Here is a 20,645-nt window from a genome sequence, read left to right on the forward strand (position 1 = left end):
TGACTTTTGTTCCTGAACTAATGCAATTTGGTAAATCATTTATGTAAATTAAAAATAGTAGTGGACCCAAGACTGTACCTTGAGGTACACCTGAGTTTACTGTTATCGGTGTTGATTTAGAGCCATTTATTATTACAGTTTGTTCTCTCCCTATCAGAAAGTCTTTAATCCACTGATGCAGTGGACCATTAATGCCGAAATATTTTAATTTTTTAAGCAAACTATGGTGGTGAACTTTGTCAAAAGCCTTAGAAAAATCTAGTAAGATAGCATCTATTTGTTCACTATTATCTAAACCTTTTGAAAAATCATCAATTAGTCCTATTAGTTGTGTTTCACATGATCTATATTTCCTAAAGCCATGTTGGTATGGTGTGAGGACATTATGTTTGTCTAAGTGGTTTATGATGTTGCTACATATTATGTGTTCTAGGATTTTACATGTGATGCTGGTAAGTGATACTGGTCTGTAGTTCCCTGGGTCAGATTTTTCTCCTTTTTTAAATAGGGGGGTGACATTAGCTTCTTTCCAGTCCTTTGGTACTCTGCCCTGGTTAAGTGAAGCCTGAAAGAGTATTTTGAACATTGGGGCTAGCTCATTACTTAGTTCTTTGAGTAATCTAGCTGGAATACCATCAGGTCCAGAAGCTTTATTTGGTTTGGTGTTGGCTAATAGTTTTTGAATTCCATTTTCTTGTACTACTATATCTTCTATGTTGTCTACTTGGTTCAAATTCAGTAATATGTCTTTGTCTCCTGGGGCTGAGAATGCTGATGCAAAGTATTTGTTTAGAATGTTTGCTTTAGTTTCATTATCATTATGTATTATGTTATGTTCATCTTTTAATGGCGCTACGCCTGTTGTTTCCATTTTCTTAGACTTAATGTATGACCATAGGTTTTTGTTGTTATCTTTAGATATTACATTGTTTATGTATTCACTCTGCAGCTGTCTGCTTACTTTTTGGGTTAAGTGTTTAATTTTTATATACTTTTTGTAAACTCTTTCTGCATTAGTTTCTTTAAATTTTCTATAGAGGTTTTCCTTCTGTTTACAAAGCTTCTTTAGTCTATTATTAAACCAGCATTTATTTATTTTGTTTGATGTGTATTTAGTTGGTATATGATTTTCTATTATGCTTTTAAGATGGTTTTTAATGAAATTCCAGAGGTCATCGACTGGTTGGTTAATGTCTTTTTCTAATAAGAATGTTTGTTGAAAGTTTAGTGCAGCTTGGTGTAGTTGTGTTAGGTTACATTTATTCCAGAGTAAGATTTTTCTTTTGGGTTTTGTATTGGCTACTGCTTTTATCTGACTGTGTATTTTTATGATCTCATGGTCTGATAGACCAGGGATAATTTCATAATCAACTACTAATCCAAGTCTGTTGGTTAAGAAGAGATCTAATGTGTTGTTTAATCTAGTTGGCTTTTTAATGATTTGATCTAAACTTAGGTTGTGTAAAGTTTCTATGAAAAGCTCATTTATGTCCTTAAGGTTTTGGTGTTTATCTATGGTTAGTGTTTTCCAATTTATATCAGGTAGGTTGAAATCACCCATAATCCAAAAAACTGCATTTTTATTTGTCTCTTTAAGTGTAGTAATCTGATTACATAGTTCCTGCATGTATTCTAAACTAGAATTTGGTGGTCTGTAAATGCTGCCTATTATTAGGGATGTTGAGGTGGTATTAATTTTACAAAATGTTGATTCTACATTTTTTGAGTTAGGTAAGGTAATTTCTTCTGCTATAAGAGTGTTTTTTATTGCTAAAAGAACTCCTCCATGATTATCAGCCCTATCAATAGTATTGCTCATCAGAAACATTAAATCTGTAGTGTATAATCAGTGTATAGGAATAGATCTAAATCTAGATACATATTCTAGATCTTATAATATAAGAGTCTTGGTCATTATTATCATATAAAATATAGATATAAACTAGATATAGATTAGAGTCGTTAGTAAAGATAAAGTAGATCTTCAAATAGTTTAAAGAACGATCTGTGACGCTGTGAGCCAAGCACTTCCATACTTCCATTCATGATTCACATATAAAGAAGCTAAGCCTAAGGCTAAGGCTAAAAGTAATAAGACGAAGTCGAAGTTTAAGTTAACAAGTCAGATTATTCATCATCATCATGATCATGTTGATCATGCCATGATCAAGGTAAGATGAAGCTGATCATCTAGACTTCAAATTTATCCTAGATCTAGTCTAGAGTCGACTAGAGCTAGATTCTATATAATAGGGGGCCTATATAGATTCTAGACTCTATATCTTGATTCTCTGGGTTTATCAGACACACAAAGATGATGAACCTAGCAACTCGACGTTCATAATATTTTTAGTCATAATTTTGTTACATGTACTATAGACATAGCCAGATTTTTTATAAAAACAAATTATTATTTTACAAACTTAAAAATGGGCATTTACATAAATAGTGTTTAGTGTTCTATTATATATATACACATATTACACACAACACACTACTATATATATATATATATATATATATATATATATATATATAGTAGTGTGTTGTGTGTAAGGTCGTATTTGTAGATAAAGTTTATAGCCGTAGCTCGAGCCTAGGTCACTACATCTGGGTGAAAGTCTACATATTAATGTGTATTTTGTACAATCACTTTCTATTGAACCTAATGATTCTAAAATTTTATTGGGCGAAGAAATATTCGAAAAAATATCAGATCTTTTTATAGCTTTTAGAAGAATTGGATGTTATTTGGGATTCTAGTTAGTTTAAAAAAACAACTAAAAACTTGAAGGCCGAAATTTTTATGCAGATTTTTCAGTTAGTCATACATACATCATTGATTTTTTTTTTATGGTTGATTTTCCACTACTATAATAAAAATGCACATTATCTTGAAATTAAAATCAAATTGAATAAAAAAATATTTGTAGATCTGAACAAAAGTTGGTAAAGATGTAAGATTGTAGGCTTATTGACTCACTATATTGTTATTTTATTTAGAATGACTCATTCACAGACTTAACTTAGGCCTATATCACCCATTATATACAAAGTTAATAAATGACACTCTCAAAAATGTATTGACTCTTTCAGTAAATCGCTTATCACATTTAAAATATACATAATAATAATAATAATAATAATAATCAAATGTGATGAAAAAAAAAAACAACAATAATCCAAACTGGCAGCACTAATTAGCAGACAATTAATGTCGTAAACAAGAATACACGAAATACAGGCTTGGCTAATTAGTCTATATTGGCTAAGAACATCAGTTACAAAGCTTTATAGTCATAGATCTAAGTCACAAATTGACTTATGCACACTTACCTCTGTAACATCGTATATGAAAATTAAGTTTCCATTTATGATCTGCTGTAAACGTGGTGGTAAAAATCTTCGGGAATGGTTTCTTTATATAGTAACAAATTCTACCGGAAGTCAATTTACCATGCAACCAAGGACGCCTCGGTGAATGGAACTTATGCTTAGTTTCCTTAGTGTTGGCAGTCCATGTAATATATAGTCTATGGTTTTATGTACTATATCTATGTGAAAAAAAAATGGCGGCAATTGAGCTATAAATTCTAAGACTAACATTTCAGCCAATATATAATTATGATCTTTAGTTTTGAAAAGTACAAAACTGCCATATTCCCAATATTTTGCCTTTGTTTCATAATCATAGACATAGGCAAATATATATAGGTTTGTGATGGGATCTATGTTTGTTGACATGGCTTCTTTATTAATGTATGGCGGTCGTCTTATCGATTCAAATTGTTAGAATTAGTTTTTAGTCTAAAAAGTCAAAGAAAATGAGCAGAACGTGCTCTAATGATCGTAGTACGATAGGCCAAGGATAAATTCTAAAGGTTTAAAAAAAAATGAATATTTTACACAGTAACTTTAAGTTTCAGTAAGTCAGAATAATTCAGTATCACTCAAATCACTGTGACTGTGACTGTGACTAAATTTAATATTAATAGATCTAAATATAAAAATTATGACTACTATTTGTAATAACTAGGTCTAATACTTTTCATACTTTTTACTACTAACTATTAAACTAGTCAGTCTATCATCTATGCATGCAGACTATAGACTAGATCTAGTATAAGTCTAGATTATAGATCTAGTGACAATCTAGTCCTAGACTATTTATATACTAACTATAGACTAGACTATAAATATATACAGATTACAAGTATAGTTTATAGTATAGTAGTATAGTACTAGTAGTAAGTAGTATTTTTTTTACTATAGTATTTATATAGACTAGATCTAAATCTAGTATTTAAAACTATTTATAATTATTTTAATTATAGATTTGGTAGGCACGTTTAGAGATATAATAATACAGAAGGGGTTCTATCAATTATATATGTTATGGCTGAAAAAAAAACTATAAATACTTTTAATTTTACACTGCTCATAACTGCTGTATAACTCATACAAACTTATCTTTTCCCAAATGTTTCCCATAATAATTTTTACTTTATCCTCCAGTCTATATATATATTTCTATGGGTATTGTCTAATGAAAGAATGTTCGCCAGGAAATCTGTAGTCACAGATATCAGGAATTAATTTATTTAAAAAATGCTTTTGAAACACAAAATTGAAGGTTAATTTATATATTTAATGAAATCAATGGATCTTCTTTTGTATTTTCATGTGTCAAAGTAAAAAACTATCTGCGCAAAAGTGTATTTCTTAAAATTAGATCTAGGTCTAAATCCTTTCGATCTTTTCTCACGTCAACACTTTAGACATGACCTAGATCCATAAAATACTATAGCTGTAATAGAGTCGGACAACTTTATTTTTTTTAGGGTCTTACGTTTGTTTTAGGGCTACAATACATACACTAAGGTCTAAGTTGGTACCCAAGAAACATTCCTGCCAAGTTTTATCAAGATTGGTCAAGCGGTTTTGATGTCTATAAGTAACATACATACATACACCACACATTCTACTTTATAATATAGATAACTTGTGTGATTAATTAAATGAAGGTTTTTAGAATTATTCTAGTATTATTAACAAAATGAACATAACGAAATGGCATTTTGCTTATGCACCTTTTAATAGTATTTTATCATTCTTCTGTATCTTGTGTGTGTGTGTGTATGTATGAATTGCCTGTCTATGCGAAGAGGAATAGACAGACAGATGTGATATGACATTGCCTGAAAAATCCCAATTATAAATTCACTAACTTCTGTGTTATTTTCTAATTATTAATTAACTTTTAGAAATATTACATCTATTTGATAAACATGTTATAACATCACAAGACTTCCTTTTTTTCCTTAGTATGTATAATGTATTCTTAATACACATCCTTTCTAGGGTCCTGCAAATTTGCAAGCAGTTTGGAAACGCAATGACGAAGACTATCCATATCCAAATGATATCACTAATTCTAACCCATCATCATCTGTTGTTTCTGGCTGCAACATTTATACGTATTCATCCGAGTTGAAATTTACACTTGAAGAAAGTGACAGTGGCAATACATACATTTGTGTTGTTACGGAAGGAAATAATGAACGGAGCAGAAAAATGTTTACTATTGATGTTTTAAGTACAGGTAAGTTTTTTTTTGCTTCCAAACGTTTAGCAATTAAAAAGACTCTATAACTGACAGGAAGAAATGGAGAGAAACAGCCCAAACTACTATTAAATTTATATGTATATTTATGTTCATGTATGTTATGTGTGTGTTTGTTTATTTCTAGTCACCCTTGTTCTTCTGTTCAGTATGTCAAATGGCAAGACAAAATACCAGATACTGAAGTCCTTCGAAGAGCATCCATACAATCCTGATGCAGTCCCAGCTGCGATAGGCAGGTCACGTCTACATAATGGAAGACCACCGCATCCCTAAACGACTCTTGTATGGCCAACTAAGCGAAGGAAAGCGCTCGAAAGGTGGTCAAAGAAAGCGCCTCAGGGACACTCTCAAAGCTTCTCTGAAGGCGTTCAGCATAGACCAAGGCACCTGGGAGACAGAGGCACATGACAGAGCATCATGGCGTCGCGCTGTGAAAACTGGCGCACAGGTTGATGAGGAAAAAAGAACAACGCTGGCAGAAGAAAAATAACAAAGAAAAAAAGAAAGGCCAATGACACTAGCTTCAGCTGGAATAACCTGCCCAGTGTGCGGCCGAACATTCCGGGTTCACACAGGTCTCACCAGCCACATAAGGAGGCATAAAACCCCAGTGCAAAGCCCTCAGCCCCCTGGATGACAAAGTGGTCCTCATCGAACCACGATGGACGAACTATATGTTCACGTGTCCACAATTTTCACTTAAGTGTGTCACTAGTGTGTATTAGACTCTCCTGCTGGTTTTTCTTCTCTTGTTCACGTTAATAAAAATGAAGTGTACCTTTTAAACATTAGTGTTGTTATTAGGGGTGCACCGGATAGTCGCTCCGGCTTCTGCCGAATATTCGGCATTTTTTCGCTATTCGGCTCATGTCGAATATCACTGCCAAATAGTAAACCGGATAATAAAAACTACAGCGTAGTTCTTTTATTTCTATCAATATTTTTAGGCGCCTCCGTGATAAGTCTTTTCCAGATACACCAAACGGAGGTAACACTTAAATATGGAAACAACACAGGCGAAAAGCAAGCAATATAAAGGTAGTCGACGCTGATAAAAGATGTCCAACAAGAAGTTTTATACTAAATGAAGGAAATCGTCGAATGTCGCCAAACCATGGAACTATACTGATGGAACACCAGCTTCGAGATTTTATGATCAGAGTGCCGTCGCGCATCTTTTTTCGCGCACCGTACCATTTGAAAAATCGATGATGATGCCAAAGAAGAAATTTACTCCGAGAGCCACTTTGATCGACCTGCATTGAGAGTAAAACTTCCTTACACTATATTTAATTAGATCTGTAAAAATTGTATCCATTTTCTGACTATCTGATAAAAAAGATAAAATTTCCCTCAATAAGAGATCTTCACAAAAGTTATTTTTTCAAGGCCACCTCGTTAAAATAGATGTTTCCAGTACTTCCTCATTTGGGTATTTTACACAAAATCTGGAAAAAATTTTATTTACATGCCATAATTATCACTTGTCCCGCGTAATCAAATCCTTCACTTTTCCCGGTCAGCGGATGTTCTTAACAAAATTTCAAGAGAGAGTTCATTCTTTTGCGTTGTCCAGTCAGTTTTTCTTTGGACAACTCCCCCTTTTTTGTGCTTCCTCAGCTGTAGATCTATATCTTAAAGGATGATTTTTGACCGATGCGACTCTCACAGCATTAAGGAGTTCCTCCTTTTTACCAGCCATAATGATGAGTTGCAAAACTAAAAAGTCCTTTTACTGATTTTGCGTATAGTAAATATTCATAACTATAACTTTTGTATAATAATAATAATAATTTTTTTTTCATAGACATGGTTTAATAAATATAAAGAATAATTAACGAGCAACTACCAATCTGGGTATATTAATACTTAAATCTGGGTATTTTGAATTTCGAATTTGCATTTTTCAAAAGTCTATTTGACTCGTCAGAGACTGATCAGATGTGGTCTAAATCTATGCATCGTTTAGTAAAGACATAGTAAAAGGTGAGTAAAAATGATATCTACTATCTAGATCCAGAAATATTTTGCTAATTCTAGAATTAGAAATCTAGTCTAGATCTATAATTATTATTTATATTTATACTTAGTTATAGTTTATAGTCAGTAGGCCTATAGATAGTATAATTTATTATTATTATTTATAAAAAATTATTATTATTGTTAGGCGAAAAAACCCGGAAGTGCGGAAGTAAAAAAATGACCGATAAATGTGAGATTGCGTTTTTTACTTTTTTTTGGCATAGGCTGCACTTGGAAATTTATTACACTTTTGAATGAAATGCGAGAAGTTTTAAAATTGTGTTATCGATTACTTTAGACATTGGCCTAATTAATGCTTAATTTCGATTTTTTTTTAAAGTTATTAATCATTTTTACATTTATAATCAAATATACCCCTTTTTCGTTTTTAGCAATACAGGGTCTAGGAAAATGCCCCATAATTCATATTTTTTTGTTGCTAGATATCATGCTTGGCTATAATTCTACCAAGTTTTATCGCGATCTATCGATCGCATTACTCAAAAACTTGAAAATACAGTTTAGCATTGTGGGCTATGGGATTTATAGTTTTTGGTGAGTTTTTTTATGAGGAAATTTTGTCCTCGATGTAAAACCACTCCAGGCCACGTAAGGCTTAATATTCTGGATATATTCATATAATTTAGAATTTATTTAGCGAGCGCATGAATTTTAAAGCGCATTTGGAAAAAAAATTTAAGACGATTTTAATACCACTTTTTAAATATTTTGTTATTTTCTGCCATCACAACGCCGCCATTTTGTCCACCCCCTTATGACATTTCTTGTAGCTCTAGACCCGATAATTTGTTTATTTCATCAATATTTACATTCTAAACAAGTGAAGTTCATAAATAAAAATGAAATCTTATTTGTGAGCTAGAAATTTACTACTAATACTAGATCTACTATTAATTTTCATTTTTTATAAGTAGATCTCTGTTGCATTTTACGTCTCCAGAGACGATCTTTTCCCTTTGCAACTTCTTGTGTGACTAAAGAGGCCAATTCTTGATACACAGCTGCGATGGCAGGTTGGGCATATATAATCACCAGGCGCCGTTGCATTTTAACCCTTCTTTCTGCTTCTGTTGTGTATGACATCTGCAATCCGTGAGCCTTCCTTTATGCTCTCTCTCCATGTGAATCTATCCAGTGCCACCTCTTTCCAGCTGCCAGTGTCGATTTTGAAGAGCTTCATGTCGCGTTTGCATACATCCGTATAACGTAAAAGTGGGCGACCAGCACCTCTCCTGCCTTCTATTAGATCGCCATACAGGATGTCCTGTGGAAGTCGACCTACTGGCATTCTACGAACGTGGCCAAGCCAGCCAAGGCGTCTGCTGCTGATAACAGAGCGGATGTCTTGGCACCCTGCTCTTTGTAGCATTTCCTCGATGGTTATCTTATCTTGCCACCTTATTTTAAAGAAGCCTCAGGCTAAACTGCAAGGGTCTCGGAGGAGGTTTATTGGCCCGAAGATGTGAGGCTGGCATGGCTCTTTGGCGTGCGGACACGCCCTCTTGCCCATAAACCAAACCCTTAGCTATGGGTCAATAGCCGCACTGCCTTGTATGTGTGTCCCTGTGAGGTCTAAGGCTAAGGGAGTAAACCCTAACAGAAAATCCGGCCCTGGAGCCCCGTAGGCGGGGGGGGGGACAGTAGTAAGACTACTGCTCTCTGGCAAACTCCTGCAGCCACCTGTCCCCAAATTGTGATGGCTCGCCATCCCTTTGGACCCGGTCAGTATGGAAGAGAGGCATGTGCTGACGTGTGGGCAGCCCAGCACTCGCAAATTTACCGCCCAGGCTTTCCCCCAGCAATGGAGAGGTCACTCCATCTCTGACAGTAATGTCTTTGAAAAAAACACGGAGAGTGGTAGTTACCGGTGATAAGTTCCTAGCTGATTGGCGTAAGCTGGAACGCCAGGGACCACTCTTGACGGTAGGAAGGCTTTTTAGCCTCACTGGATAGCTACTGCCTGCCTTAAGCCGAGCAGCCCTCGGACAATAAAGTGCTATCCCGCCACAGCTTGCCGCACCACTGGGTGCTAAGACAAAATAAAAAAGCAAGCTGCTCACCCACACCTGCAAATAAGTAGATCTATCGTCTTGGAAACTCAATTCCAACTTTTTAACTTTTTGAGCGGGGTGTGTGTCTCGTCGGCTTAGCGGAAGTGCTTACTGGAAATTCTATTTGATTGGAGTTATGGCCTCTGGAGTAGAATCAGCTTTTGCACTAAATGGTGAGCTGATAGTATTGAAAACTTGTTCTTGACGTCTTTTAATTTGATTTTATAAATTGCACAATTAAGGAATCTAAATAGTTCTTGTACTTTTAATTATTTCACTAGAAATAGTTTCACCTTTCAATGACAAATCCTGTTTTCTTTTGCTTGATTGTAGAAATGGGAAAGCTTTGTTTGAAAAGATTTAACATGCATTTACATTTCTTATGTAAAAGGCCCATTGCGATAGCAACTATGAAACACATGAAATATGTCCTTCAAGTAACATAACAATTTCTTCCTTGAGATTTTATATTGTTCTCATTTGCCTTGCCCATGCTAAGATAGCGAATACAGTGGATTATTTTGTTCATAAATCGGAACTACCTGTGGTTAACACTTCCTAGCTCTGTGAAGTTCGATTACAAAGTCTATCTGATCAATAATGTATTGAAATTTTAAGCAGCTTTGTGCAAACTTTCCTGTTTAGAGTTTATGGTTGGGATATTTTTTTTATAAAAAACAACAACAACAACGACTATTTTAATCAGTCAAAGATCCAGCTCCATCAGTTGTTATATACTGTGGGCACAACTGATTTCTGTAGGAGTCGGCGGGTCACATAAAACACTCCGGCGGGCCGCATGTGTCCTGCGTGACGTAGTTTGCCCACCCCTGTTCTAGGAGATAGTCACCGTGAGCTAGTGCCATTAGTGGAACGTTATCTTGTAACTTGTGTCAGTTGTAAGTCAGTGACTCAATGCTATAACTCAATTATCATTTTTAAATAAAAGTAGACATTTATAGATCTAGATCTTTTATATTCTATGTTAAAGTACATAGATTATAGATCTGGTAGACTATATATATAGCTAGATCTATAACTTTTAAAACTTTGACAATGCTTGATTTGATTTGGATTAAAAATCACATCCTTGTGGTTAAAGTCACTAGAATGTCTCAAAAGTCTGAAATTGATTAGAGAGGGACAACGAGGCAAGAATCTATTACTCTGTCTATGATCTATCTGCTTACTAAGCTAGTCAAGTTTAATCTCGACAACTAGTCCTCTAGTTTCTAGATCTAGATTAAGTTTAAATTTAGACTCTATAATGTAAAACTATTTACTGATAATAGCTAAAATGCTAATCAACTGATCTAGAGAACTTATTATTAAGATATCAGTATACAATTCAGACTAGTTATAGAGATATAATCTATATAGGGCCTATGCCGTAAAAGATTTAATTTATTATCTATGCCAGGCTATGGTCATGCTTAGACCGTGTTTACTAGACATACAGTTCTTTAAAAGCTGTTGGAAGTTGACATGTTTTGTTTATATGAATATAGTGCTGTGCTGACCACAGAAATAAATGCTATCTTATTTTTTTATTATATTTTGTGTTCTCTAACCATTGGTATTTTTTCATGGCAACACTTCTGATCTAGTATGTGATAAATTGTTTTAAAAAAAATGCTTGTCATTTTCAGTTATTAACAAGTAGAACCATGACAACCAGTTCTGATGACATACCAGTTTGGCTCAATAAGCATACTTATACTATATCCACTCTCTGGGCAGATATCGAGAATATTGGCATCCATTCTATATATGGTGTAAGTACTACTATACAATTTGAATTTAGTTATAGATGTCTTATGAAATGTGTGATTTTCATGGTCAAGCAACGGTATACTGAGCCAAATATTTGGGATAGAAATTAACATTTTTCTTCGCAATTTAATAACTCTCTTTAAGAAAATTTACCATTCATGGTTGCCTAATATATCTTGGCTGTTGTGCAGGACAAATGATACCATTCTTTGAGATAAACTACTGAATCAGGCAATAGTATGTCCATTGTAGTCAAACTGAATTTCCATTTTATTAGATTAATAAAATTATCGTATCTTATCTTATAATTTGTATGTTTGATAAAACAATGTATTCAATTTATTATAACTTTTTTTTAAATGGTTAATGTTTTATAGAGAAGATAGCCTATTTGACAAATTGTATAATTACATATATATGTTTGGAATATCAAGAAAAAAGCATGCATTACTGAAAAGTTAATGATTGGTTGCACCTTTTCATGGTAAGGCACTGCAAGTAAAATTTTTCCCCATGCACTTTTCTCCAAAGTTGAAGTAGCCTACTTGTATTTGAAAACTAACTTTTCCATGAAAATTTAAATTATAATATACGTGCTTTAAGATTAGTGCAACGTAAATCAAATTAACTTGATATCTGCCTTCACCTATAGTAAAAATTCATAAATAAGGCCCAGGGCCATGCCAGTGTCTACACATTAACTCAGTAGCTCATTTTAGGTACAGTTTATTTTTAGAATTGCAAAATCATATACTTCATGATATATACATACATTTAGCATGATCATTGCATCAAATCCCAAATATTAAAAAAAATTCATTTTGCATCCCTATTTTTTTTTAACTAGATAACTTGCTGTGACAAGAAAAGATGATATTCTTGGACTCCTGCATAGCAGCACAAGTGAAATCCCATAATGTTGCAAAATACGTTTGGAACAATTTTAATAAGTTGTATTATACTGAAAACTCTGTACATATTTATGTATATCCTGTCATTCAGCCAACAGGTTTGGATTTAGTATTTCTTTAAAACTATTGTTTTGAGCCCCATTTAAACAAGAGGGAAGTGCAGTGGTTGAGTGATAAATAGCTTGGCTTCTGAACCAAGAGGTCATGGGTTTGAAGATTGTGATTTTCAATTTTGGAATCTTTAAGGCACCTCTGAGACCACCCAGCTCTAATGGGAAAACATTAGGTGGGAAATAGTAAAGGTGTTTGGTCATTGTGCTGGCCACATGACACTCTTGCTAACCATGTGCCACAGAAACAGATGACCTTTATATAATCTGCCCCATAAATCGCAAGGTCTAAAAGGGAATTTTTTTTATTTTTTTTTTTTTAAATTAACAAAACTTAATGTCATTTAAAATCATATGGGGGGAGTGCATTTAAAAAAAAAACTAAAACCCAGGTGGGCAGGTTGAAAATGATAGCAATATACAACAATAACTATTAACTCTTAATGCCCTTTGCAAAATTAGTGACTACAACATGCATGTTGTTCCCTCACAAGTATTATTGACAGAGGGAACCTTGTATATATTAGATTAAGCACATTTAAATTAAAAATTAGAATCATTATTTCAAATGGTTTTATCCAAACCTTCTGAATTATTTTTCAGTTATAAGTATATTTAAATGTATGGGTAATCATGAAATTGTTAAATGCTTTTTTGATTGCTGCTCACATTCATTGATTAATATATTAATTTCATAATTATTTTTTCAAGCATAGAGTTCACATAAAGTGCTACTTGTTGTTTTTTTATTTGGCTAATGCTACAATTTTATTGTATTATATTAACTATTAATTTTATACCCCAAGATATTTAAAAAATATGTCCACTAGTCTCACATGTTCTTCATATAGTAACTCCTATTCATACAATACTCAAAATACAGATTTATATAAATTATCTTGTTTTAAAACATTTTAAATATATATTGTTTGGATAAGAATACAGTTTTTCTGTTGACTATTATTGTTAAAGATTTTAAGTATGCCTGATATAGAAAAAAATTCTGCACTAAAATACTTAAAATTATAGCATAATAATGTCAGTTTAAGGAAAAAAGCCACTTCCGGCAAAATTAGTGATTCAACTTTTTAATCAAAGAAACGAAACGGACTAGTCCAACATAGCCCATTAAGAGCTGATCATGTATCGAATTTTTCTGTTTGATCCTTAGTGTACTTTTTACTTCAACTAAATGTTAATGAACAATTAATATTAAAGGAATTAATCATTAAAAAAAATTAAATAAATTTTGATAAGAAAAAAGCATTTACCTTTGTTTAATAATTTCGTTTTATTATTTTTCATCAGATCAAAATTTTCTAACTCTGCAGAAACTATAATTTATTTATAGTAATGTCAAAAAACAAAACCATAGTTATAAACTAAGTTTAAAAAAATCTAACCAAAGCTGTGATCTCTATAAACATTATAATACTCGTATTGACTACACAAAATTTAATAATATTTTATCAAATTGGAGTTTCAAGAAATATTACATGTACTTAAGCCAATGTGACAACATAAAACCATAATTAATAAAAAGAAAGTAAAGTAAATTTCAAACAAACATTTGTACATGAAATAGGACTTTGAATATTACTTTCCATCAGATTAGAAATCCACCTTTATGTTCTTTAATTTAAGATCTTGTATTTTATACTAATATTGACAACAAAAAATGTGAATGTGATAAAAGTAAATTATATATCATCAAGGCTATTTAAGTCACATTTGTTTCTTTTTATCTTGTTTAGTGGAGTACAATTTAAGTGGCAATTAATTTCATTGACCATTTCCTCTTATCTTATCTTATATAATACAGACGTTACTTCAAAAAAGAAGATGATTACCTCCTACGCGTCATGCATTTAGTCATTCAAATTAACCAATGACTTAAATTCCAGTGTTATATTTACAAATGAACTGATGTATGATGAATAATAATAATATTATGAATATCAATATATATATGTGCGATAATATGTAATCTAAAATAATCCAGTTATTCTCTTTGCAACATATAAATGATCATTATTTGAACAATATCATTACCTTAATATATTCATTACAAGTTGTTCAGATAGACTTCCAACACAACAACTGGTAATCCACATAGATCTATAGTTTATAGTTCATACTATAACATCAGGTCTGACCATAGCAACCCGCAGTCTGGAATCTTGAACCTCAGACTCATGAAAAACCAACTTGAACACCAGACGACTAACTGAGATTAGTAAGATGAAGACCTCAGTCCAGTAGACTGTAGACCTAAAGCTGTACTCTAAATATAGAAAATTGAGACTGGATAAACACTGAGTCTAACACATAGATTTGACACCAAGCTAAAACTTGAAATAGAGTCTTGAACTGAGACTACAACCAATACTTAGACTTGACGCTAAAACCCTATGGAAGATAAAAGAAAGGATTCTTCTAATCATCTAGATGTAGTCCTAGTGTAGTGTGTATAGTTGATGGTGTTGACCATCAGGCGTTTTTTTTCCTTGGGCATACGCAATAGTGTTGAGTGGTCAGGCAAAAAAGATAACACATTGGCATGGTCAGTCAAGCATATAGATAAATTATATCCGTACACTAGTTACAGAGGTGTGTTTCTTAACATTCCAGCATATGTTTTCTTTGTTTGCTAGATCTAATTGTGGTGCTTTAGATCAATTTATTTTCTGCGATTTTAAACTTTACTGTAAGGTTTTCCTTTATATATTAAGTCAATTGAATTAAACAATGAATGAAATTAGCTTTCTTTCTAAAGCTTTTAATACAAGGCAAAAAAATACACACACGCACAAATGCACATCTTTGTTTTATTTTATTGTGCAACGAACGTGTTTTCAGCGCCCTAATTGACATTTCTTTCCAAGTAAACAAACTTAGTGTCATCATCTAGTGACTTCTAAGACTGTCAATATGTCTTAACGATTTGCGTTAATCCATTCTGGCTTACGAATGGTCAGTGTCTATCAATACATTAAGTGTTAAGTGTCATGGATTAAACAAATAAGAAGTTGGAGGTGTTGAGTCTGTTGAGCCCTCTCTTTAAAGGTACCCCTGGTCAGTGTCTTCTATGCTAATATACACAGATCCTTTCTATTTGTATCTACATTTTTTTCTTTTTCGAGCATTTAAGCCTTACTGTCTGTGACGAACCGTTTTAGCTCACTCAAGATATCACTCAGGTCTAAGCATTTAATTAATTTATTTACTCGCTATTAATCATCAATTTTATTAATTTAGCCAATCAAGCGCTAAAAACACAGCCACCACCCCTCCAATCCAACCCCACCCCCTTTGGCAGCGATGTCACATTTTACTATCCCCACCTTGACACGTGCCACACTAGACTCTTGACAAGAGTACGCTCCCCTTTTCCTATCTTGGCAAACATCCGTTGACCCCCCCCCCTTGTTGGGAGCGGCTGGTCACTTCAAAGTGCCCATTCAACTCAACGCCTCGGGCAACGCTGTTCGTCTGGCACTAGCCTTTATCAAGGTATAATCTCCATTGATGTACCCAGCTCTGATAATCTCCCCTTCATAATCCACCTGACCACCTGGGCTGATTTCCTGGGCTTTCAACTCGCGCCCTCGCGCAATGTCTATCTCCCGGAAACTCTCGTCACGGTCAAGCGTGGACCCCCTTTGTCAAAGACGTCAAATAGTCTAGACCACCTTTGCACCTATCTCCCGCCACTCACCCCCCCCCCTTCTATCCACGTGTATATGGACAAACTTCATCGTCCGATCTCATTCACGCTGGAGAGCCCACAGGGAGCACATCTAACTCTTGCTTGAGCTCTAGACTATTTTCATTCCCTTATTTCACTTTGGATTGGTGGTATGTAACTTAGTAAAGTGCTTGAGAACCATTTTACTTAGTAATGTATATATATATTTGTGCATTTATTACTACATTATTTGTGTATATATTTGTGCATTCTTATCATGGATGATGTAAGTAGATTACTATATACTTATATTTTATATCATGACTTTGTGACTAAATGTTCAAACCAGCTGGACTAGAGTTTATTAACAATTCTTACCTGATGTATTTAGCTCTTTAACTATTATTAATTTAACTCTGATATATTAGCGCTCGGCACGAGCCTTCAATATATTATCATTGATTAATTCCTTGGCAGGGAATTATCCAAACATTTATGTAAACATGTCTTATTTCTGAGTATGTATTTACTTATGCTCTATGTTTACTTATGTGAGAGCATGGGCGAGTATCAGACGTTGATCTCCCCTTCCCCTTTCATCTCATTTATCTAAGCGATGTAGGTACTTGCTACTCACCGTTATTGGTGAACGACACTTGTATTACTTATCATATATCACTTATTACTGTTTGTTATTTCCCTTTATGGGAGTCCCCATTATTATTGTTATCTCCCTTGATGGGACACTATATTCATTTGTTATGTCCCTTTGATAAATATGAAACTAGCTTATGGTTTCTATACATCAGTCTGAAGATGTCCTTCACGGAAAGGCATCTACCTCCCAGTGTTATCATTATGGCTAAACCGACGCATACATCATATCGTTGCAGCTTTTATCTATAGGCTACACCCGCCTGAAAACTTAGCAACCTAAAGCTGATAGCAGATTTGTTGGCGCCAGATCTGTAGACATCAGACCTACTCATCCTTCAAGAGTCCAAGTAACAACGCTAGCCACAGACTCGTCACTGGCTTAACTGATTGGTAGACACAGATTAGCTCTGCAACCATACAAGTTGGACTGCACACGGAGCCGGGATCCACTACGCCAGCCCACCAGCAGACAGCATCAGTATCAGTCACACCCGTCTCACCAGTGCAGCACAGGACCAAAAGCTAAGCAACCAGCCTAATGACACTCAGACCACTTGGTTCTAATATCTGATGATGATAGTCTTATATATGTAAATAAGCTAGATCCCATACTAGCAACTGTACAGCATTTCACCTTTCATTATCTTATTTTGTATAATAAACTGTACATATTTTACATCTAAATACACCATTCGTTGCCTGCATTATAACGCTGTGCTTGTAGTTTATATGTGCAAGTAAGGATTCTCAAACCATAAAATCCCCTAGACATCCTCAAACGGCCAAATCTTAATCCGACTTGTCACACTGTCAATGTAAAAGCTTCAGACGTTCTAAATCAGTTTTCTCCCATTTTTAATAGTCACAGAACCAGACATTCTCATAGTGTTATGCTCCAATCAAAACTATTTTATCTCATGCGAATTTGTACAGCTGCTTGGCTTTTCAGACGCTCTTCAAATAACTGAATAACACTTAGCAAACCTTTGAAGCGTTTATTTACTGGAGAAAAATGGTTGTCGAGTCTTCTCTCTCTCAGCGTCTCTATTGTCCTTTCTCCTAGCGTCTCTAAACACATCGTATTTTCTGTCTAATTCTATCTACTCTTTTGCTCTCGAGATTAATACTCAAAAATACTATAAATATATATCGTAACAATAGATGGCCAAAAAGTTGCATGTGAAAAAAAAAGATATCCAATTAATAAGATTCCAACAAGGAGGTTGAGACAATTTCCGTGTTGATCTTGCCGTTGCCTCTTTTGGCAGGCTTCAAAATCAAATATGAACAAGGAGTTGACATCTACAAAACTAAAAGTTTGCAGTGCTGTCCCCCACCTACCATCATTTTTTTAGGCTTCAGGGTCCTTATATTCCTGATGAAGATCCTTAAAATAAAACAATATCTCTCCCCCTGTCAAGTCACATTGCAAAAATATCCCGCCCCCCCCCCCATTTTAAAATGTTTAAATTCTTCACATTTTTAATTTCTTGATTAGATCTATATCTCATTATATAAAGTGTGATTGACATTAACTAATAATAAAGATTTTACTATTTCCTACTGAAGTAATGTTATTCCCTGTCATCATACGTTTATTTCGGGCTCTCTAAAATTATACAAGTACTCTTTATTCGATAGTGTCTATTACGTAAATAAAGTAAGAGAAAATTCATTCATATTTAACTTAATGACAAATGCTATGCTTTAATTTATTATTTTTATCATCACCATCTGTCCCTTGACTTTCGTTGTAAAAGTGCTGTGACAGCTCGTCTTAAGGGTGCTGTGACAGTTCGTCGTTAGGGTTCTATAATAGTTCTTCGTTGGAAGTAAAGCATTGTTGGCCTAAGCCAGGTGCTTGTCTATTTCTCTAGACAGTGGCACATTGCTAGAAACTGTGCTGCTCAAGTACGTGAAGTTTGTAGAGCTGGGTTAGTTCCGTTTAGAAACATCTGAAGCATGTTCGTTTTTTTCATGTTGATCGAAAGACAAAACTAGGCTGCAGCTGAATCTCCTGCTTAATATGTGCAAGAAGGGCGCGATCATCCGCTTAAAGCAGCTAAGTAGCAATTATCTCTTTTAATGTTTTACATGGCAACGAGCTATTGGTCTAAACTGCCCACAGGTTGTGACGTGGAAAGTCAGTGTTAAGGCCTTCTATAACGAATGGTCTCGGTGCAACAGACTAAAGGACAGAACAGAAAATTACTGAAAAGCACTATTTAAAAAAAAAGAAATAGTATAAGGAAAATAATTTGCGTTTCAATAATTATTAGTTCTTCTGTTTAATGTCCCAATTTAAAAGGCAGGCAGATTTGTACGATCTTATTAATATATTTAGATGCTATCTCTATGCTATTTATAATAAAGATGTGCTAAAGTATACCAAAATGGACAGTATGAAGACTAGGCATATTGTTCCCTACCACGATGGTCCACGTATCTATGCTGCATTAGACATAACCTCACAGCAAAAGAAATTTTGGTTTGTTGAAGAAAGGAAGACATAACAAAAAGAAAACTCAATATGTCCGCATATAACAGCCGTATCCGTCAGTTTTGACAAAATATATTTGTCACAAATGGGTCTACACTATTGCGTATGATGCTTCAATATTTCTTTATCCGTGAGAAGATATTTTATCTTATGTTAACTTATATAATACAGACGTTACTTCAAAAAAGAAGATGATTACGTCCTACGCGACATGCATTTAGTCATGCATATTAACCAATGACTTAAATTCTGCCAAGTCACTGGTTTTCCTGGCTAGCTCAGGCAACCCATTCCATGCTCTAATAGCACTAAGGAAGAAACAGTATTTGTACACATTTGTCCTAGCATATGGGACAAGGAATGTGCCTTTATCTTTGTGTCTTTCAGAGTATTGTATTAAATTTTGTTTTTGTATTTGAAGATTATGGTTCAGTGTTTTATGTATTATTGCTACTTTACTTTTGATTCTTCTGTCCTGAAGGCTTTCTAAATCTAAAGGTGTTACTCTGGTTAAATGTGAATATACGTTTGTTATGAATCTCACTGCTCTATTTTGTGTCTGTTCCAGTTTCTTAATTATTTTTTTGATTTGAGCGGTCCCAAACGGAGGATGCATATCTATTATTGGCCTAACCAAGGTTAAATAACATTTTAGTTTTATGTTTTTATTTGATTTTATGCTAAACATACCAAATATTTTAAATATTTGGTTATATAGCCGTACAAAATAACATAATTTGTATGTATTAAATTGTTTGCTTAAAGTTAATTAAAAGTATTTTATAAAAATGATTTTAGTAAACACCTCAATTTCTTTTCGTTTTGCATTTTAGACACAAGTACCAAGATAAGCCAAGACACAGGTGAGTTTACGTCAAAGAAATTAATACCTAAGATTTTGTTACTATCATGTTACAATCAAGTAACTATCATGTTACGATTAAAGGACTATTATTCAACTATCATGTTACTATCAAGTGACCGTCATAATTCTATCATATTTATATCATGCTACTATAATGTCTTTAGTAAACTTTTTAAACTCATAGACTTGAGGCAGTCATATATGGCTGCATTGGAGATCTGCTATTCGTTGATGACTGCGCCCTATATGTCTCATCTTCAAAACTGTTTTTAATTTTCGAGCATTTAAGCCTTACTGTCAATTTAAAAGCGTCAGACGTTCTAAATCAGCTTCCTTCCATTTTTAATAGTCACAGAACCAGACATTCTCATAGTGTTATGCTTCAATCAAAACTATTTTATCTCATGCGATTTGTACAGCT

General features: G+C 33.8%; 1 protein-coding gene across 7 annotated transcripts in view; it reads left to right on the forward strand.

The window, feature by feature from the left end:
* Positions 1 to 20,645, forward strand: part of LOC106075953 (uncharacterized) — a 73,668-nt gene that overhangs the window by 41,042 nt on the left and 11,981 nt on the right. For 5 of the 7 annotated variants that reach the window (XM_056009557.1, XM_056009553.1, XM_056009554.1 and 2 more), the window contains 2 exons: positions 5,362 to 5,602; positions 20,193 to 20,222. In XM_056009557.1, the coding sequence (XP_055865532.1) occupies positions 5,362 to 5,602; positions 20,193 to 20,222 (271 nt within the window). Of the gene's footprint in view, positions 1 to 5,361; positions 5,603 to 5,750; positions 11,496 to 12,340; positions 12,830 to 20,192; positions 20,223 to 20,645 lie in introns of those variants that run through there. The other 2 variants (XR_008774597.1, XR_008774596.1) reach the window with 2 other exon arrangements.

This window comes from Biomphalaria glabrata, chromosome 14 (assembly GCF_947242115.1).
Source record: "Biomphalaria glabrata chromosome 14, xgBioGlab47.1, whole genome shotgun sequence".
Taxonomy (NCBI): domain Eukaryota; kingdom Metazoa; phylum Mollusca; class Gastropoda; family Planorbidae; genus Biomphalaria; species Biomphalaria glabrata.